General features: G+C 45.1%; 1 protein-coding gene across 5 annotated transcripts; it reads right to left on the bottom strand.

Annotated features, from left to right (window-relative positions):
• Window positions 1-1,633: 1,633 nt before the first annotated feature.
• LOC133475373 (transforming acidic coiled-coil-containing protein 1-like) lies at window positions 1,634-21,861 on the bottom strand. 5 transcript variants are annotated; one of them, XM_061768124.1, is made up of 16 exons: window positions 15,371-15,741; window positions 14,104-14,177; window positions 11,766-12,147; window positions 10,153-10,207; window positions 9,997-10,069; window positions 9,316-9,368; window positions 8,327-8,461; window positions 8,185-8,261; window positions 8,070-8,113; window positions 7,713-7,873; window positions 7,261-7,367; window positions 7,071-7,191; window positions 4,917-7,001; window positions 3,787-3,820; window positions 3,445-3,585; window positions 1,634-2,255 (listed from the first exon to the last, which is right to left on the bottom strand). In XM_061768124.1, the coding sequence occupies exons 1-13, from the start codon at window positions 15,457-15,459 to the stop codon at window positions 6,933-6,935; spliced, it is 1,440 nt and encodes a 479-aa protein (XP_061624108.1). In that variant the 5' UTR covers window positions 15,460-15,741; the 3' UTR covers window positions 1,634-2,255; window positions 3,445-3,585; window positions 3,787-3,820; window positions 4,917-6,932. The 5 variants fall into 5 exon arrangements, with proteins under 5 accessions (XP_061624108.1, XP_061624107.1, XP_061624109.1 ...); XM_061768123.1 differs by having other exon boundaries at window positions 3,445-3,558; XM_061768125.1 differs by lacking the exons at window positions 3,787-3,820; window positions 15,371-15,741 and adding an exon at window positions 21,649-21,861 and having other exon boundaries at window positions 3,445-3,558.
• Between the last annotated feature and the right edge of the window lie 669 nt (window positions 21,862-22,530).

Here is a 22,530-nt window from a genome sequence, read left to right as displayed (position 1 = left end):
GATGATGTCAACAAATAATCAGAATAATAATAATAATAAAAAAGAAAACGGCAAAAAAAAAGAATGGAAAATTGTTCATTCCGACAATAAGTTGAGAATTTACTCTCAGTGTTTATGTTGGTACTTATAATTCATTTGTACAATTATTTTGATATTTGGTACTGCTGCAGCTCAATACATTATCAGATGTTTTATTTTTTCCACTAGTTCAATTCAAAAATGTGAAACTTATAGATTCACTACACCCAGAGTGAACATTTTCATTTTTTAGATCTATAATTTTAAAGTGGTCGTAGCTTCCAGCTATTAAAAAAAATCATCTTGAGAAATTTGAATATTACATAAACAATAAGAGTTATTTTTTTTAAATTTAAGATTGAGATTTAATGAACAGAACATGTAAAGCATGGAAATGATCATTCTTATGACAAAAAGACTCTTGACCATTAGGCATAAAGGGACAGAAATGTTGCTATGATTTTGCCTTTGCACACCACCACAGTGTTTTTGGAAATACGAGACGTGGTTTAAGTGTCGTGGTTAGAATTGCTTAAGTTATCAGAAAATAGGATATTTTGGAATCATTAAGAGAATAACTCCATCTTCAGGGGATATGGTAAATTCACATAGTCTGAATGCTGTTGAGCCTCTGAAATTGAGTTGGTGTAACACATCTGCAACTCCTGAACGGTGAAAGTCATATTAGATGAAATTCTCCACAATGCACGTCTTGTTTGTCCTATTCTCAATTGTGGTGGTGGATATGGAGCCAACTTGTATGGGAGGCTCATTGAGCCAAAATGAAGTGTCAATAATAATACTTGCTTTAATTACCTTTTAAGAGGAACGTGGCTTATGAATGACATTGCAATAGCGTCTTCCATACGCTCGTCTTTTGCTTAGCGCGGAGCTGTGACCTCCTGTTAAGAGGAAGTGGTAGCACGTCATATGACCCGATCGGGGCCTGAGATCCAACCTCGCCGACTTCATATCCTGTCGCTTCAAGTTTGTCTCTACTGCAGGTCTTCTTCGGCTCCACATTTCTCTCCTCGGGCCTTTTTGCATCCAGCGTAGGGTTGGAAATGTCACACAAGCACGACACAGTCAAGTCGAGTGCATTATGAAGTCACGTGTGTAGAACAAAAAGCAGAGTTATCGCTGTATCTTTGAAGTGAACAGACAGACGTCAACAATTAAAGCACCAAACACCTTTCAGAAAGGAGACAGCAATATTGAGGGAAAAATAACTCATCACCCTGCGCAAAGGCTTCATTAATATTACTCACCTGCAAATTCTATAACCTTAAGAGATGAAAGATTAAAAAAAGAAATTACAAACGGATTGAATTTTTGATTGACAGCAATAAAAAGTCATTCCCAAACCCCACCGCCCTTTTCAACTCAAATACGGATGCAACGTGGTTTGAAATTGTGTCGAATGTTTGTGAAACTGAGAATTACTTCTTGGGCAGTGATGAATGCAAAAGGGTTGCCGGTTTGATGAACACGTTTGCTCAAATGACATTTCATTATGTTATTATTAATGATTAATGATAGTCATCTAAAGACACTGATGATGTCAATGATTTCTCACAATAATTATCAACAATGATTTAACAAGGTAGGAAACTGGTAAATATCCATATGCAACACTTTATTTCTAGAAATCTCTGCAATTGTTTACATTTTCAAATCAGCACTTCTACAGAATTCACCGGTGAGCTATTTTTAGAACAGGCCAGATCCATCACATGTACTATGTACTCATGTGGTCTTTGGGGCCACCTGACGCCCACGGGCACCATGTTGGTGGATGCAAACAACCATGTAACAACCGGTAACACCACAACTAGATTTGGAAGGCTGTCATTCAAAATAACACCGTTTTGTAAATCCACACCATTCCAATGCCTAAACACAGATATGCAACGACTCACCCTAACCCATTCAAGAGGTGGTTAAGAAAAAAGAAATCTCCGCTGCAGGGTGGGTGAATGGACGGATGGTGTAATAGGAGGTTTGGGCGAATACAATCAACATCATCGTTTACAGACGCAGGAGCACGGCAGCGAGCGGCAGGACGACACGGCCGCGGGACAGCGCTGGCGTGCCGTTGCGGTGCGGGTCTCCTTGACTGTGGCTCCTGTACGGACCGTTGCAGTTGTCGCCGTAGCAACACTCCATCTTGGCCGCAGAGTTGCTCCCGTGAGCTTTGTCGCAGAAAGCCTTGTAGGTGCACGACTTGAGCACGGTATCTGAAAGACACGTCGCACGGTTCAAGTTCCGCCGTCAAGAGCGACGCTGTTTGCGACATTTTGGGAAATTTGAGCTCGAGCGCCATCTCGGCCCGCTCTGACCTAATCCGAACAGAAAAGGGAACAAAAGCCGATGTGGTTGTGGTTGCGGCCTGTGAGGCAAATTTGAAATGGAATTGGTTCAAGAAACCGTTGCAACGCCGTAATTGATTAAGTTAGGCTATCAAGCCAATGCTATTGCTTCTGAAGGCCCCGATTAGATTGCCATGGCAGCACGTAGAGGCTAAAAAACATCCCAAACCGCCAAATTAAATGCTATGAAACCAAGACGGTCGGGGTATCAATTCATGTGATTTTATTGAACAAATAGAATTTAGGTTTTAGAATTGGTAACCGTAGGCCAGTGCTTCGGATAATAATGAATAGGGCGGCGACTCAATCTGGCACTGCATTTTCTGATTCAATTCACAATGAATCCAAGAACAAACATGCGACAGGCGCCACATTTATTGAAGAAAATACAAACTATTTCCCGATTTTTCAACTTTGCTTATGGCTGACGCCATTTGGACTCACTGCACATCCAGTAGTTTCTGCGCATGTGCACCAAGCTAAAGTTCGTTGAAAAACAAACCAAACAAACAAAACAAAAAACCAAAAAACAAGATCTCTGCGAAAGGTGGTGAGCATTAGCCTAGCTCAGAGAAGTGCCACAGCTGAAGCGCTGAAAGGCGCCGTCGCTGGAGGGGCCAAATGAATCGAAGAATTCATGGGAGAAAGTTGATCCGACACAGCGTAAAACATGACAAGAGCCGACGAGCTAGACAGCAGGCTAGCTAGCTGGCTAGAAAAGGCGCAGCTTGGATTTACGACCCGCACTGTCTTTTATGTCAAGGTACAGCGAGGGAACCCGGTTAAAGTAAGCCATTTTAAACTCCAAAGAAAAAGCTTCCCAGAGGCAGACACACCAGCCAAAACGTGCCAGTGTACTCTCTTACCGCTTCAATAGATATTTGTCAAATAATCCAATTGGATTTTTCATTTGTCGGACTATGCTTTTGGGAAGGAGTATTTCGAAAAGCAGGGAAGGCCTTGCCAGCCCGTGACAGCTTCCAGTGTCCTGCTGACCTCTCGAAAGTAACGCCTTTGTCTTTAACGTGCGCATGTGCGTGATTGTGTATTTACTGACGGGGTCCGGAGATGGTGGCGCAGGCGTCGGCGTACTGCGGGCAGGAGGCGGAGCCCTGCTTGTTGCAGTCGTCCTCGCTGGATGCCGCACACGTGTGGCATCTGAGGGCGTCGCCTTTGCAGACAGAACAGGGGAGAACACCTGATTCGAAAGGAAGCATGCACGCTCACCGGCCACTTCATTAGGCACATTTGCATAATCCAACAACATCCACTAGACTACAATGAAGGTTTTTTTGGGGGGTTGGTTTTTTTTCAACCATGGTAAACTACAACCACAATACCAAACATTGAGAATTATCACATTTGTCGTCTTAGACATCATTAGATAGTGCATGTGTACCTATTGAAGTGGCCGGTGTATGTTTGCAGCCTAACTGCACACACACGGAAATATTTGTGCAAATGAATAGGAGTATAAAGAGAACTTCAACTTTTGAGGCATCTTGTAGCGTAAGAGAGCAAACTAATATATCAATAGTGACACCAAAAATAAGACTTTGGGGGGGGATACAAGTTCGCATGGATGTCTGCTGATGACTATACACGCACAAGTGCAGTACATCACAAAAGTGAGTACACCCCTCACATAAAAAAACAAAAATTTTTTAATTCAACATCTTTTCATGGGACAACGCTGAAGAAATGACACTTTGCTGCAATATAAAGTAGTCCGTGTAAATGTACCGTCCCTGTACTGTTTTACTGTTTCGCTACATAAAGATGACTTTGGCTATAAGAAGATTGCCAACACCCAGAAACTGAGCTTCAGTGGCCAAGACCGTATGGTGGTTTAATTCCACTCAGAATAAGCCTCGCCTCGCCTCGCCTCGCCATGGCTGACCAAAGAAGTTGCGTGCGCGCTTACTGCTCAGCGGTTTTCTTTGGAAGATAGATGAGGTCCGCCTGTCAGGGCTCAGACCATACACCAGGAAAATGCATCCAGTCAGTCTGCGTGGCTGTCGTCACAGAAGGAAGCCTCTTCTAGAGATGACGCGCAAAGTCGACTCAAGCTATAGAATACTGCTAGTATGTCCTGTGGTCTGATGAGACCAAGATGAAGTGTAATTCAGATTGCGGCAGTTCTTTGAGCGCACCCTGAATGCCAACAAGTGCTGTGACGTATCGATATGTGATAACGACACCGAAAACACACCTTCAAGACAACTACCGCCTTTCTGAAGAAGCCCCGGAGGTAAAGGTGACAAACTGGCCAAGCATGTTTCCAGACCTAAACCCTACTGAGCATCTGTGGGGCATCCTCAAACAGAAGTACCCATTTTGTGTTTTTCCAGTATTGTCCCATGAAAAGATACAATCGCTAGAAAAAAAACCTTTGTCCTAATGAATATGACACACTGTACTTGAAAATGTTTCCAGAAATGTTGGGCCCCTTAACGTCCCTGCTAAAGCGCGTCAGCGAGTTGAACCCTCGCTTAGGTTTCCCACCAACACGGCGCGAACAAAACTTACTGTGGCCAGCCAGAGCGAGCAGCAGCAGCAGGACGAGAGGAGCCTTCATGGCGGCGGGGATGAGACGAGGCAGTGATGGAGAGGCGGACGCGTTAAGACCTCGGAATGCGACTCGTGGCATTCGAGTCTAATCTCGCTAATCTCCATTTATGCTGCACAGCCAGAAAGAAGCCTGCACTAATTGACTTAACAAAACAAGCTTTAATGAACAGTTTTCTTCTGATGGATAATGTTCCAAAGAACTCGAGCTTCCGTCAGGGAGGTTGTGGGTGGAGGTAACACAACCCTCCATCACCGGCGTGGAGGTCAAAGTTGTGACGTATCGAACATACTGACAACAACACGCGGTGGCCATCCAAACAAACAGCTGCGAGGGTGACGCTTTGAGTTTCAGTCGGCAAAGAGCGACGGAGAAACCTTTTGAAGCCCCTTTTCTCATCGTGAATTCAATTGTTACGGATGCAAAAAAGTTCCTCTCCTTGTTGTAACGCTTTCATGTTCACATCACCGATATTGTCTCGTGTCGGATAGTCGTCGCCATTTCATGTGGTTCAGAATTGTATACGTCGTGTGTGTGTCAAGTTCCCTGCTTTTGCTGTACCCACAACAAATTTGACTTTGGATCACTAGATCAAACGTGATTACCATTCTTGCATGAAGGAACTGCACCATTTCAAATTGTGTCTTCACAAAACAGCTTCCCAGAATAGAACAAATGATATCTTTTTGTTAATTTTTCTCTTTGAAGTCTTCAATGTGCAAACGCAAGACTCGGACATTGCGGCAGTGTGTCATATATCGGAGGTTTGTGCTATGAATGAATTTACAAGGCTAACTGCATTTTTATTTGAACAAATATACTCTCAGTTCATGCTGGGCTGGGTGCTCTTTGTAGATCTTCTGCACTCACATTCATTCAAAAGGCTTTTAAAAAACAACAAGATAGCTCAAAAACAGCTCAAATAGAATACGGTTGTGAGCGTGCACTTGTAAACAAAGTGTAAAGCAAACGGAAGCGAGAGGCAGGTAAACCCACTCAAATGCGCCATGTGTCACAGACAATATATATATATATATATATATATCTAAATTTGCATTAGCCCAGAAGTGGCCTGCTCACCAATGTAACGTAACCACAACAAAAACAGTCAGCACGCCACAAGTCTTTTTGCCACAACGTTATTCATTTATTTTCAGTCCCAACGGAACTTGTTGTTAAACCCCGCTGTGGGTCTTTGGCCAGTTTTTCACTCGCGATATTGATCGATCGATCGATCTTGTTGCCTTCGTTCCGCCGACAACAAACATTAAAAGGTATATTGCTAGCTATCTCTGAGGGTGTACATTTGGTGCTGATCCAAATTGGGATTTTTCGCTCTCTCTACGGAGTTCCATGTCGGGCCAAGGCTGCGGTGTCGAATAGGAAAACATGATGTCAGTCTTAATCTTGTGTTTTGATTTCTCTGATCAAATGATGTGCAATCGCAACGCTGTAGTCAAGTTGCGGGAGATTTGAAGCGGCGGAAAGCCATTCGGACGCCATTGTCCTCCCGAACCGCCTTGAAGCCGCTCTCGCGTGTTGTCGTGCAGCTTCGACCACTTTTGCCTCCCGCGAGTCGGTGGGAAGAATATATTATTCAGATTGGTGCTTAACACAAAACAACCCTCGCGTTGGCTTCTCTGAGCGTGTACGTCCGACAATGAGTCAAAAGCGACCTTCAATTTGACGTCACACTGCCGGAGGAGTCGCATGACAGTTCCGCCGTTGAAGCTGCTGGGAATTTCAGCGGAGCCGCGAGCACGTCGTCGTCGTCGTCCACTGGCGGGGACGGCCGAAAGCGCCAGGGGTCCGCAAAATGCAATCAAAACAGACGACCCGATTAGCAAAATCTGAGAACAGGAAGCGGAAGGAGACACCTGCGTCGATCGAGGCAGCTTCAGGTGCCAGCTGGCACGGGGGAGGACTTTCGGCATCTCATCGGTGGGAAGTCGCGGCCGAGCCGCACGGAGCTCTTCTCAGTCCGCTTTTCCCATTTTGGCGATGAGCTCGTCGCAGATCTTAGTGAGCTCCTCGATCTCTTGATTCTGTTGCACAAACAGGAAGCAATGACAATGTGTTCATTCCACCAAAAGTCATCGTTTGCGCCTGCTTGCCTTCTGCTGCAGGGCTTGTTCCAGAGACTCGTTCTTCATTTGCTCCTTCCTCAGGCCGGCGGTCAGCGCCAAGCTCTCGGAGCTCGCCTTTGTGCGCACCTGAGCAATCTCCTCGTTGGCCCTGATCGGGGAAAATTGCCATTTTTCCACAGCGTCGTTAACGGCGCATTTCATTTCAGGCAGCTCTTACTTGTCGAGCTTTTCCTCTGCGTGGACTTTGAGTGTCTGGTATCTCTGTTCCTCCTGCTTGACTCTGGCCAGATATTCCTGAGCACATTTCTTCAGGACCTCTTCATTCTGTGGAGAAATGACAAGGATGCATTTATTTGCTCAAGGGTTCCCTCCGTCGCTCGCCGCTCTTTATCTGCTGCGCGGAGAAACCGCAGCCCTCCGTTCCAACGGAAACCCGAGTCCGTGTCATTTTTGACTTTGCTTCGAGGAACGAATGATTCATTGCTACTTCTCCGGAAACAGAATTCCCGGGACACGGGATTGTGGCGTGACACACGGGGGAAAAACCGCTCTGCCGACCAGAGGCGTAGGGTTAGGGTCGCCAGCCGGTGGCGGAAATATTTTAACAGAGACACGCTGATCCCAGCGTAGGAGATATATGAAGACACTGTGACAAATGTGTGCATTTACTTTCTGGAAGCCTTCCAGGGTTTTCTTCATGTTTTCATAGCGCCGGAAAATGTCAGACAAGGAGCGTTCCACCGAGTTGAGGTCTGTCAGGGCGGCCTCCTTCTCCATGGTGACGGCACGCAAAGCCTTCTGGGAGCTCAGGCTGTTTCTCTGCTCGTCCTCTGAGAGACGTGCACAGTGGGGAAATCATGGACAACGGTGAAGGCAGGAAATGTTCATCACGAGCAATGAACTAGAAAATATTCAAAACATCAAAACATGGAAAGACACAAGCACATTCTTCCCACAGGCAAGCCATGGAACACAAGTGGAAAATAACCACTTGGTTTCGGGTAATAATATGCACATGTTACTCACCGATCATCTGAGCAATTGTCTTCTCATATTCTGAGACAATCTTCCTGTAAAAGCACCAAAACGTTATCTGTGTGCCATTTGCGCGTCTGCCTGTCTCGCCGGTCGTCGTCTTCACCTCATCTCGTGAAGTTCCTGTCTGCCGTCGTCACACTTCCTCTTCCAGTCGTTCACTTCCGCCTCTTTAGTGATGATCTAAAACGCACGCCAAAAAAAGCTGTGATCAGACGTGGAACGTCTAAATGGATTCGAGTTTGTACCTCCTCTCTGATTAGCGTCAGAACGGCCTTTTTCTCCTCCTCGTTGATGCAGATGGAGTCCAGGACCTTGCTTCCCGTTTTCTGCGTGGCACTTCCTTCCGATTTGTTCTTCCACTTACTCGGGTCGTCGTTGTGCTGCAAGAGGCGGAGGAAAAGCAAACGGTTGCTGAAGTCGGCGTATCCACGTACGTACAGCACCTCGACATACTGTCGTCGTGTGTGGAACACCCTTTCGAATGCATATGAAGAGAGAGAGGAGACTCGTTTCAAGGGCCATTATTTGGATAAGTGAACAGCAAAAAAAAAAAAAAAAAAAAGGATTTTCATTTCTTGGATAAATGACTTTTGACTGTAAACAAAATGTGTCTCGGAAACATTTCTGCTTCTCTCCCAACCTTGTTCACCTCTCGGCCCTTGACCTCCCTCCCCCCACGCCATGCCGCCTGTGCCCTTCCTCAGATTAGAAAAGGCCCGTTCTAATCTCCCCCCGATGATAATCATAATCCGTCTGTCACCTGAGCAGAGTTATGGGGATATGCCGTGACTATCGACGTAAGGATAAGAACAACAAAAATACATTTACCAAAGAGAGAAAACCCCATCGACTTGAGTGCCCTCTAAATAGCCAATGAGCAAATGTCGATGAATGATTACAAAAGATTTTTCTGGTTGCAAAAACGTAATGTAGGATTTACATACATGTGCGAATGATTTGTACACAGTGTAATTAACAGAAAACTGGCATTGATGAATTATTTAGAAATACTTGATTGATTTAGCAATACCGTGGCGGCCCCTAACCCCGAGTCTATTTTGAAGTACTTACAAAACATATAGGACACGTAAAGTGCGGCCATCTCGTGCGGCAGTACTCACTTGCATTTGAGCGTTTGGGAACACCGAGCTTATCTTTGGCGCTAAGGTCACGTGACCTTCGACTAAATTCTGAAAGAAATCCAAGGGAATAAGATAGGTGCCGTTCTTCTCACCAGTGCGCCGATGTCTGGCCCTTCTGGCGTGGAAGTCACATGGCAGACTTGGACTGGAAGAGATCAATTCACTTTAGGGACGACAAAAACTGGAATGAAACATCATCCTAACACAATGGTAATGAAGGGGGATCTATTACAAGCTGTTGACTGTTTTTCCCATGACTTAATATGTGCATTCAAAACAAAAATGGATACCGAACTTATGTAACTTGTATTTGGGTTTCTTGAAAAGCGATGGTTTTCCCTGATCGTCCAAAGGGATCTTTTGCCGCGTTATCTTCCGAGTGAATACGTTTACGGATTGTTTGTCTTGTCAAGCAGATAAGGCCTGACTGCGCTGTACAGTCACAGCGCACATGACTGACAGTGTGCTACCGCAGCCGCAGTAGTTAATCATTGATGTCGGATGTATGTGTGACAGTAAGGACTAATGACCTTCTCACTGTCCCGGATTGATCGACCGATTGTTTGCCCCAGAAGGCCACGTGGGGGGGGGGGAGGGGGGGGTGGGGGGGGGGTGGAAGGAAGCTGAAGCATGTTGACTCAACTTTAACAGCTATCTGATGCTGGGACAATACGGGCGTAATGACGGAGCTATTTACCAGTGTGTCCGTACAAAAGTACTGGGACTACTTACTGGTCACAACAGCTACAGAATGGATTGATTCATTTGCTCACTGCTTTGGTCCTGGTCTGCTTTGACACACGAGCTGCTGGCCAACTTCTCCTCATCAGTAGCGTGGCCATCGTCCTTCATCAAGAGGAAATCCCAGCAGTAAAACCAAAAGAATACAAGCTGGTGATGTTGCTACTTCTGAGCACAGCCATCCTCACCTGCCCGCTGAGGTCCTTCTGCGTCGGCCGCTCCGGCTTTACTTTGCACGAGTTACTGAACATGAACAGAGGAAAAAAAAAAAAAAAAAAAAAAAAGATGAGTGACATGTGAGAAAGGAGAACATCATTTGGTAGGATCGCGCGGAGGTTGACAGGAGACAGCAATTTTTCAGATGTTATGCGCACGGCTCATTAAAAAAATGCTCATTAATCAAAAAAAAGAACACATTGTCTGAATATTTGATGGACTGGTGAGTCCATTACAAACATAGAATTATGTTTAGGTTCAGTAAATACAAAAACAGAAGAAAATAAAAAGTGGACACGTTCTTACATTTCGTAAAGATAGGATAGGATAAGAAATTCTCATTGTTGAACTTGAGGTCAGCGTTCCAATTTCCGACAATATTTGTCATTACCGCTTATGTTAATATCAACTGATAAATATTCACAACTGTAACATTATACAATGATATACCTGACTTACATTACCTGAGGCCAGAGCAGGCATTCGTCAATATTTTCTATAATTGTAATAAAGTCGGATTAGATTGTACTGTAGAATGGCTCCCTCTTGTGGTGTGATTGTGCTGTGTAAATGTCAAACTTTTTTTAACCTATCATATTCTTATTGCATTGTCGTCTTGTTTTGCACGCGCATACCATCACGCACAATGATGACACTATTCTAAAGATTTATTATTCGGTGGGGTGATTTATTTTATTGTATTTTATTTTTTTGCCTGAGCACAACATAATCACAGCACCACAAGAGGGAGACAATCTACACCTTAACTGCCAAGCACCAGTATATTTAATGTGTTAATATTCACAATTATATGAATCAAGTCAATATGATGATGATACAATCATTATTAATCCATCATCAATCATTTTTGAATCCTGCTGGAGCGTATTTGGTTGCAGTTCTACATAGGGCATCCAATACTGTGCCACTACCATAAACCTACAGGACACCTACACAAAATCTGCTTTTACATAAATGATGCACTTTCCAGAAAGTTATGGATGAGTTGCCATTTTTTGCGGTTGTACATTAGAACTGTAATGCATCATACTGACCAATGTCTTTGCAATATTGAGCCCCAATCACCAAGGCCGAAATCTTTTTAAATAAAACTATTGCGCTACTCGCATGACTTGCACGCACGGTGGCAGTAGTAGCACGGCTCCTGTTCCCACTCAGCGGTGCTGCGAACGTGAGTGCGGACTGTTGTGTTTCGCTGTGTGCCCTGTGATTGACAGGCGACCAATCCAGAGAGTAGGCCGCCTTTCGCAAAGTCAGCCGGGATAGACTCCAGTTCCCGCAACTCTCGACGGGATGAGCGGCGTTCAAATTGGACGGCTACTGTATTGGTTCTTGTGAGCTGGTGGACCTGGCCGCCATTCAGAGATACGCAAAAAAGCAAACGCACACTTTTGATGTGCTCAGGTTCACTGCGCACAATAGCGCGCATTCACTGTTGCTCCCAGCAGCCTTTGGAGACAAAGCTGTGTTTGTTCAGCTTGAAAATGGGAGTCACAGTCCAGCGGGAGGAGTCGACAGTAACCGCACGTCAGTACAATGTGAACATTTCTCTTTCTTTACTCACGTGATAATGCCGTTGCTGACCACACTCCCCTGCGGGTAGCAGGCCGCTTTTGCACAATCAGAGTTCACGTTGCCGTTTAGCAAGTCGCGATGCGCGGCGAGGTCACGGCTGGATAAGAGCTTCGAGTCTGGGCTCGGGTTGCAGATCGCGGGCGCCTCATCGTCCACCTCTGAAGGATCCGGTGTGCTTAGCGGGGAGTGGACTGGCAGAGACGGAGGTCGTTGCGGTTGAGCTGCGGCGTTTGACCGGGACGAGGCCTCGGGTGTTCGGGTCAGATCGAGGTTCCGGTTAAGAGCGAAGCTGCTGCTGTTGTCGGATGAGCCAGTCGGGTTGTTGAGGGCGTCAACTTCAGCCCGCTTGGAATTCTTGTGGACAAATTGGTCTATCATATCAGCAAAGGGAGAAAAAGCGCTCTTATAGAACATGTTATACACTCGTGGTCCACTTCATTAGGAATGCCTGCCTTGACTGAACTGGACAAGATCCCATACAAGAGCTGCATTCAAACGCTGCATTTAAAATCCACTTTCCTTTTTGTTTACTGTTTTTGTATGCTGTCTTATACTCTATATTTGAAATCTATAATACAAATAAACTCTGCATTTCCAAAGATACACGTAGAAGTCGTAGAAGGGCCGTTTGCCGCGGTGTACAACTGCACTGCATCACAGTGAGAGCTGTTTCCAATATTCAGGTACAATTGTTATATTACTACCGATCCAAACTTTGCAGATGTTCCTAACGTTATGGCCATCGAGTTGAAATCCATCAAGCTCCTGGTCCACTGGCTATTACACTTTTATTTGTCACGGTGACCCTCCCTTCTCCTGTTAGAACACTTAAAACGGCTGCAGGCTTCCTCCGGTGTAGCCTTCACATCCTGTTAACAGCAAGCTAACAACCGCAGCAGCAGGCCGAGCTCCGTTGAGTCATACTTCTCATGTGCGGAGCATACGAAACTGCTAAAAATACCCCCCCCCCCCCCCCATTCACGCTGATAGAAAGTGCGCACGACAATAAAACCACAATAACCCGTCACATTCACTGTGAGTGAATAACGGCGCATCTCCCGGGCGCTCTCGGGCGCTCACGCCCTTTTGAGAGGGAGCAGCTGTAGAGGAGCCCCACCCAGTCACAGTTGCACAGCACCATGTGGCCGACACTGGCCTTTATTGCCTCCTTTCGTAGCGAATTCAAAGAAAACAGAAAATAATGTCCACGGAGCCTCTTGAGGCTTCCATGTCATTAGTACACTCGTATTTCTGAACAAAGACAATCTTACTCAACTAAGTAGAAGTACACGTGGCAGAAAGGCAGACCGGTTGGATCAGACGCGAAACAGGATCATTTTAGGATCTAGTAGAATAGGCGTGGCCTCATTCTACAAATCTATTCAAAACAGACTCGAATTCAGATGAACAGCATTTGCTTGGGCATTTTAGTCTTGGATCTTTTCACAGTTTACTAAATACACTGAACATACACCTCAGTAGGTACACCTGCCCAATCAAAGATCCTATTTCCTCAAAATAATGGGACACTGCTCTCCTGGAGTAACGGTTTATTCCTGAGTGTCCTTTCAGCCCGTGTGCAGACCAAAGCACTTCCATCTTTGGCACACAGAAGCCGTCACCTTCTTGAGCGTTATGTTATGATGGCTGGAAATTCCCATGCTGTTTAGATTTGTGGGGAATTGTTTCACCTTCAGGCATCTGGAAATTGCACCCAAGGATGAAACAGACTTGTGCAAATCCCCAATTCTCATGCTGATATCTTGGCTGATTTCTTTTTGACCTTCCCATGACTTCTAGGTCAAATACGTCCACAGGCGTGTCTCTAACTAACTCAAATGTTGAAGATTCCAAAGCCATATCGTCATCATCTGGGGTTTTGCAAATTGTAAAGGCATAGGAAATCCCACTCTATGTAAACTTCTGACTTTGAAGAAAGTTAATGAAATATTGCCTAAAAGCCCTTTGTCCACAGTGACCTAGTGGTGAGCATGTCTGCCTCACAGCCAAGAGATCCGGGGTTTGAATGTCAGCTCAATACTAGAAAGATGGATTTGTAATTATAAGGGCCTCGACCTGAAAAACATCATTGGCAAGTAAATAAACACAAGACGATGAAGCCATGAGAAAAGATAAATGGGTGAAGGAGATGTCACCCTTTCTACACAGTCAAATGTTTTATTCGTTAAGATGGCCTGTCAATAGCAATCGGAGCGGCACAAGTCCAAATATTAAGGGGAATAGAAATGAATAATCGGTGTGGATGCAACGCAGAGATGTGACCTATGAGAAAGTCAGATAAGAACAGCTGACTAATACAGTATTACCTGCGTCCGAGAGCAGTTTCACGACACCCGGAGACTCCGCCTCTGGGGTCTCGAAGGTCCCCTCGGAGTCGGAACTGTATGGAGAGAAACGAGCAATGATTTGCTGTGGCGTGGCATGGAACGGAACAAATCTCGCAAATCTCTTGCATTCGTTTGGGTTCTGCGCAGAAGCCCCCGAGCCGAGATCTGCGACTGAGAGCTTTCTTTACTTGCTTTCCAACGCCGAGCGCACATCAGAGCTCAGAGAAATCACACAGCGCCTTCATCTTGTCACCGGAAAAAAGGTTGGGCACGAGGTCCGAAAGTCATCGCTGACATTTCTCAAGCATTCCAAAGACGTGCCGGAAAATTCAGCTCCAAGCCAAATTTATGATGCGTGAATCTTTCCTACTGCTGACTTTTTGTATCTTAACACTCACATAAGACAAAAAAAAAAAAAAAAAAAAAAATGGAAGCAGAGAGCAGAAAAACACATGAAGGAGTTTTTGTTTTGGTTTTTTCATGCTAAGTGAATTAACAGTGTTGGGCTTTGGCTTTCTTGTTTTTCTTGGAATGACCAAAAAAAAACCAAAAAAACAATAAGACAGGGGCGTTCAAATCAAAACAAGTTTATTTTGTTTCAAGTCGGAAGTCAGAGAAAGGGGGGAGTTGAGGAAGTAAAGCCAAGTGTCCAAGCAGACCACTTGCATCCTCTGCCCTCTGCCACACACACACACACACACACACTGGCGCCCATCCCAGTGATGGCCCCAATGGCTGCGATCTTGGATGGTTACTTAGAAACTGGAAGGGGAACGAAAGGATTGGAAACTGTGGCTCCCCCCCCCCCCCCCCCCCCAAATATTCTGCAACCAAACTAAGACACCGTGCACCTCTTCTTTTACACACGTAACAACAGAGAGAGACACACACACATCCACTTTAACTTGGACTTCGATGGAGCACATAAGATGAGTAAGACAAAACTCCAATTTCTAAAGTAATCCAGCCAAGATTCCAAAGCAAAATCTTGGAATAGAACGTTGGAAACGTTGGAAACAATCTCATCTCCTTTCGGAGCTCAGCCTCCGCGCGCATGCGCGTGTGTCCACCTGTCAGGGTGACTCAGGCATAACATCATAACATCATAACATCAACGCAAGAGCGTGCCATGAACTGTTTATTTCCAGTCCAGATGCGATCTTTGTGTTGCCCAGGCCTACCTGTAGCCTATCGGCCTCTTCTCTATTCTATTCTATTTGTATTTGTATTTGTCCTATTCTCTTACTTGTCGTTACTGTGCGCGTCATCTCCCGAGCCCCCCGTCACCGCTGACCACGTCCATTTGGCCCACTGGACCGGAGACAGCCAGGACATTGCCGCACGAGGTTTTCAGGGAAGAACTCCAAACAATAAAAGCAGGTTCCTCTTCCTCCTCCTGATTGCTTCTTCCTGGTCCAAACAAGGGCGGCTTCTAAAACATATGCGCTCTATGCTTCGTCCCCCGTCTTCCCATCCTGCGCAGGGAAAAGTCGTCGGATTTGGCTCGCCGATGCAGATTAGCGGCGCATCAGACGCAGCTCGCTCGCGCTTGCATGACTTCGTCACGAGTCTGAAGTCTGCCTCTCCCTTCCTCGTGGTGCCGCCTCCCCTCCTTGTCAAGGGCGAGAGGCGAGGCTTGCGCTTTTTTCTTTCTTTTTCTTTTTTAACCGACTCGGGTTACTCCGGGACAGACGACCAAACCGGATGGAAAAGACGTCAAATCGAAATTTTACTGTGCATACGTGGACGTCGACGTCTTTTTATATGACGGCATAATCTTAGAAGAGCTCTTAGAAGCGGCAAGGAAATGTATCTGGCCTCAAGCAAATCATGTGGGGAGTTTTGAAAACATAAACTCGTCACTAATACCTCTCATTGCACGAGTACAGGAAGTGGAATAGAGCTGTGAATGCTTCCACTGAGGAAACCGGTGGCCCTGATCGAAGGCGAAACCGTAAGCAGAAGAGCACTGACGACGCCAGTGATGTCATAGCGTCTCGTCGCCGTCACCTGACTAAACGTCCAATAAGAGTGCTCCTCTGATGACATGACGACAGTCTCCAGGGCAGCCAACCACTGGGCTGTGCGAGCTCATCAAGAATTGCTTTGCTTTGCCACAGATAAAAGTATCCTTGTTCATCTGTGACATCGAGTGACAGGCGCAACAAAGGTATCATTAACCGGTATATGCACCTGTTGCCACTCATACAACGGACACTTTTTGTGACATTCTTGTGCGGCAATATACAATATATGACTTGATGCGAGAAGGGTTGGCAAAGTTTTTCATGCCAATGCTACGGAGCTCTTGGGATTTGGATTTGAAGCAAAACGTAGGGGGTAAAACGTGCCTCCGAAATCCCGAGAGAGTTGGAAGCGCCATCATCCGTAACGTCGCGTGAGCTGCCAGCACATCGAGCGAGACCTCAAGCAAATCTTGTGGGACATTTTGCTGTGTTTTGCTTTTGCTTTAGCATTTTGTCGCAATTTGGCAACGCATCTTCCAAAAAAGGTTGAGTGTTTTTGTTAAAGGGGGCATACAATGGGTACGCCAAGTTTTCAGACCCCCTTAAATGTTTCACTCTTTTTTATATTGCAACCATTTGAGTTCATTTTTTTCCCACATTAATGTACACGCAGCACCCCATATTGACAGAAAAAAAAGAAGGGACGCGGCCACAAGTATTCAGAGCCTTTGCTGAGTATTTAGTAGACGCCCCCTTTTGAGCTAATACAGCCGTGAGTCTTTTTGGGAATGATGCAACAAGTTTTTCACACCTGGATTTGGGGATCCTCTCCAGTTCTGTCAGGTTGCATAGTGAACATTGGTGGGCAGCCATTTTCAGGTCTCTCCAGAGATGCTCCTTTGGGTTTAAGTCAGGGCTCGGGCTGGGCCAGAATCTTGTTTGTCATCATCTTGGGAGTCCTTCAGGTATTTTTTAGCAAGCTCCATGCGGGCTCTCATGTGTCTCGCACTGGGGAGAGGCTTCCTTCCGTCGGGCCCCGACCGGTGGAGGGCTGCGGTGACGGTTGACTTTCTAGAACTTTCTCCCATCTCCCGACTGCATCTCTGGAGCTCTTCTTGACCTCTCTCACCGAGGCTCTTCTCCCCCGATTGCTCAGTTTGGCCGGACGGCCGCCAGCTCGAGGAAGGCTTCTGCTCGTCCCAAACGTCTTCCATTTCAGCATTATGGAGGCCACTGTGCTCTTAGGAACCTTAAGTGCAGCAGATTTGTTTTGGTGCGACCTTGGACAGATCTGTGCCTTGCCACCATTCTGTCTCTGAGATCTTCAGGCAGTTCCTTTGACCTCACGATTCTCATTTGCTCTGACGTGCACTGTGAGCTGTGAGGCCTTCTGTAGACAGGGGTGTGGCTTTCCTAATCAGTATCATCAAACACAGCTGAACTCCAATGAAGGTGTAGCTTTTCTTTTTTAATAAATCAGCAAAAATGTCCACAATAAAAAAAAAAATTCTGTCAATATGGGGTGCTGTGTGTACATTAATGAGGACAAAGATGAACTTAAATGATTTTAACAAATGGCTGCAATATAACATATAACAAAGAGTGTCAAATTTAAGGGGGTCTGAAAACTTTCTGTACCCACTGTATTATGCAAAAGTGACTTTTTAATTGCTTTTATACCAAGAGCATGACATTTGTAAATCATTTGTTCTCTGTTGTTCGCCGTTGTGCATTTCCGCCCCACTGTTACGTAACAGTTTACAGTCATTTACACAATAACCCCCTCTAAAGAGCTTCTCTGCCCAGGACTCGGCCAGAGCCGCTTTGCTCCGCAACCGATATTCAATACACTACAAAGACGAGATATTTAATGTTCAAAATTCAAACTGATGAATTTTGGGAATTTGATGCCTGCAACACGTTCCAAAAAGGCTCAGAGAGGGGCAAGCAAAGACTCAGAAAGTTGAGGAATGCTAAAAAAAACAACCAAAAAAAAACAAAAAAAACACCTGTTTGTAACATTCCACAGGTGAACAGGTTAATTGAAAACAAGTGTGTGTCATGATGGGGCATAAAAGGAGGGAGGGGGGGTGGGGGTGGTACGAGGTTCATCGCTTTGTGAAAAACTGAGCGGGCAAATAGTCCAGCAGTTTAAGAATATTCCAACACACAATGGCAAGGAATTTTGCGTTTTCATCATGTACGGTCCATAATACAATCAAAAGATTCAGAGAATCTGGGGACATCGCTGCTCAACCAACATCGAATGCCCGTGACCTTCGATCCCTCAGGTGGCACTGGATTAAAAAAAAATATTGCCACTTTTGACTCAGGAACACTACAAACCAAACCATTATTATTTGCCCATGCTAATGCTAACCTTCCTTAGTAGGCTCTGTCGGAAATGCTAATGAAGTCCTTTCATTTGGCCACAGCCACAGAGGGTCTATTGTCCACATCTAGGGCAGACAGCAAACATGTCAACACAGAAAACCCGCATTTAACAACAACAGCGCGTCACATTGACAAAACCTCTCCTGCCTGCTCGCTCGCACTGATCATAACTCACTTACGTAAGCGGAGGCTTTTCCGTGCTCGCATCATGTACACGCACGCAGAAACGGAAACTAGGCCAGATGAAATCCACACTTTCGAAACATAACCCATCACCAACCAACAAAACCAAGGTGAAATCATTTAACAAGTGTCAACAGGAACAACTATTGAATTGCTGTTAACAGCATAAATATGAGACAAGTAATGTTTAAAAAGAAGCTACGAAGACAAGGTAGGATTGGGCATAGTCGTATTTGTGTATTGTGCGCCAACATGCTCACAAATAATGCCACGCACTGGTGAACACAGAGAAAGTGCCCTTGTTCAATTTGTGATGAAATTGCACAGATGGGGATTATTACCCACAATGAAAGTGAGGCAAATAATGTGTCCCTTCAAAATGTCTGACATTGTTCACTTCCTCTCGTTTGTTATTCTGTCAGTCAGGACAGCTGAGGGAGAGCGACCTGGCTTGTCTTGAAGAGGACAAAACTGACAAAAGAACATCAATGTCAAGACGCGCTCTGTTAGTTTAAACGTGCCTACGGACACACAAAGCTTAACATTTCACACACATACGCCAAAAAGCAGAATGGGCTAAAACAGCGATAAGAAATGTAGGGAGGCAGCAGAAACAGCTCTTATGTAAGACCGTGAGACCACAAATAGCTCACAGAGGGGGAGGTTAAAAAAAACCAAACAAAAAAACCCTCACGATTACTCTGCCTTCTTACACTCAGTAATATCATATATATATTATACATATACATACAGTGTAAGAGAAACACAGGCGGTCACATGTACAATGCAATCCAGCAAGAATGTCCATCCTTAATCATCGATTACAGCGTGACTGATAGCACCAGCACCATGTGTGCTTATTATGAGCTAATAATAAAGCAGAAATGACAGATGTGTTAGTCACCACAGAAATGAGATTTTGGATGTGATAATTGTGTGTGTGTGTGTGTGTGGACTGTGCAGAGAGAATTAGAGAAGCTTCTCAAATGTCAGAGATTGTTTCTCTCCCCATCCCACTGTGGTGATGACGGAAGACGGACCCGCCTGGCATCAGTGCGCTCTTCTAGCGCCACCTTCAGATCAACATTTCTCGTTGGCTGACCCACTACAAGCCCACCCTGACAACCTGCTGAAGTCAGAGTCAGAAAAATGACTTACAAGGATGAAGCAGGCTTGTGCATGTCCACAATTCTCTTCCTGATATATTGATTGCCTGATTTCTGTTGGCTTTCCCATGATGTTACACCAAGTTTACCGGCAGTGTGTTTACCTCAACAGGTATGGCGCTAATTAACTCAAACGTCAACAAATCCATCAGAAGCTGCCATAGAAATTACATCATCTGGATTTTCCCTACAGCATAATCATCTTTGTATGTAAACTTCTGATTTTGCAGAAAATGAAAAATGGCCTCTTCAAAAAAAATCATTTTGTTCTGGAATTTCGCAAATCGAAATCATTTTGGTAATGCTAATGAGCTGCTCTCATATGAATGTGCATTCATTCTGTTACGGTCTTCTTGGCCAGATTACCCTTGAAAAGGAGACCTTAATTTTCCAGTTCATCGATTGATTATTTGATTGATTGCTTGATTGATTGAACTGTATTTACTGACTTCAACAATTGCAGTGTGCTGCTATCTAGTGGCCATGCATTTTAACTACATGTATACATTTGGAAGTCAAGAATCTCTGTTCTTAATTCCTTCAGAAAACGAGATTGATCATCAGGCGATGGATGGCGGTAGGTATCCACCCATGACTAAAAACAAACAATTGACCTAGTTTAGATTCACTTGTGTGAAGCCACAGTATGTTAAGAGGAAGTAATGCCACCAACTTTGACATTTTGACCCCAAAAAGAGGAGGGCTCGTGAACATAAAGACACCAACTGAGCTTTTGTCCGTGACTACAACAGGGACACCAGAGCACACATTTCCTCGACAATAGTGCAAGTGCTTTGTGCACACATGCGTGCACAACACGCCCCCCCCCTGTCCTGCTGCTCTACTTTAAAGACTTCATACCCCTTCCGCTCGGCCTCTAAATTTAGCTCACGACGAATCCATTTCTATTTGACAATTCTCTGCCTATTTGACTACACTTAACCATAAGAAATCCTCACCATCCTTTTGTGGAAGATTATTAGCCCCAAGTATTCATTGGTTTGTTTCACTTTCTTTTCAGCAAGCCTCGTCGGTCTCTAAATATGCATAATGCAACCATCGTGCTTGTCCTCATGTATTCATAATGTGCATTTCTTTTCGGAGAGAGATTTTTTTTTAGGCCACGCAGTTATGTTCGCCACAGTAATCAACTCCAAATCCAGGTCACTTCCCTCTGAAATGTAAGTTTAGATATACATCGTACAGTATAACTAGTATAGGCTAGTATAGTCATTGCTTCTCAATGACTGAAACCGTTAACCAAATATGATTATGATATTCCATAGTGTGACTTAATCTCAGTACATGGCACAGTTATAGTTAAAAGCACAGCTGGGATGAGCTGCGGTGGGACAAAGCGATTAAAGACAAATAAAAGGGGAGCATAGCGCTTTGAAGCCTTCATAACCTCTTCAGCAGGCTTTCAAATAAATAGAAGCAACCATTCTTTCCGCAAAGAAATAAACTAACACATGTAGGCTATGATTAAAAGTCTAAGGTGCAAAACCACCGGCAGCAGTTTTTGCACAAACGCTTCTAAAAAAGAAAAAAGAAACAATACAACAGTGCACAGGGAAGGAATCACAAGGTGTGTTAATGCCGACAGCATGACAGTCAACTGGAAGGTCACGTTGATTCCTCCGCTCGAGCGTCGCGACGAGCTCCAAGCAAGTCATCGGACATCAACATCTTCCGCTCTTGCTGCGTCAACTGCATCCTCCCATGACTCCGCAATTCTTCGCGCATCCTCATCAAGCTCACACCAAAAAAAAAATACAAAAAAATAAACAAAGACAACGGAGGCTTGCTCTTACATGCTGCTCTTCTTGCGAGGTGAACCCTTCCCGTGCTGGCTGAGGGAGCCCCCCATGGCGTCCAACGGGAGACGGCTGGATTTAGGATGTATTCCCAAAAATTCTCAATCCTCACTTCAGCTCTCCTCCAGAAAACCAGAACTCCGTGCGGTGCTGCTCATCATGTCAGCCCACGTGACCACTCCTTGTCTGTGTTCAAACATAAAACACCAGTGACAGTCCCGCCTCCTCACTCCCTCACTTATTATCCTCATCCTCTCTCTCTCTCTCTCTGTGGCAGATTACAGTCCCTCGGAAGAAAAGCATAAAAAGAGGGGTGGTCATGGATGGAGTGCCATGGGGGGGGGGGGGGGTCATTGTCCCTAAAAGAGAGAGACTCCTCCATTTTTAGCCAGCTGCACATGAGGCCCATGGGGGAATCCAAAGGATGAGGGTCCACTTTGACATTCTTCAACTTTGTTGAACCCAATCCGAGCAATTAGATTGTAATAGATTGTAATATCTGTAACTCTTGAGTGGTTGGCTGTTAAGGGCAGGTCCGCTGACTGGCTGGCAGTTGTGAAGTGCTCGGGCACGGCTCGCAGCTGATAGCAGCTCTCGTATAAATGTGCATTCCGTTACCGCTCGAGGTAAAAAAAAGTGACTGAAGTGCATCAGCGACGGTGTCATCCTTGACCTCATACGATGGCATTACAATATTTTGTTTTTACAATAGTACTACATTATAGCTTTCCGTTAAAGCTGATACGGCAAATGGTTGAGAACGGATTTGTAGGGGGCCCACTACCATGTATCCTAATAAAATAGATCAGTCCCTGCACAGAGCAGCAGCTGGCTCACATCTCCACTTTCACAACCAAAACATGGGAAAGTAAGAGCAGA

The sequence above is a fragment of the Phyllopteryx taeniolatus genome, chromosome 3 (genome assembly GCF_024500385.1).
Source record: "Phyllopteryx taeniolatus isolate TA_2022b chromosome 3, UOR_Ptae_1.2, whole genome shotgun sequence".
In the NCBI taxonomy this organism is placed as follows: Eukaryota; Metazoa; Chordata; class Actinopteri; order Syngnathiformes; family Syngnathidae; genus Phyllopteryx; species Phyllopteryx taeniolatus.
Note: the sequence above shows the minus strand (reverse complement) of the source record. Positions and strands in the feature narration are given on the sequence as shown.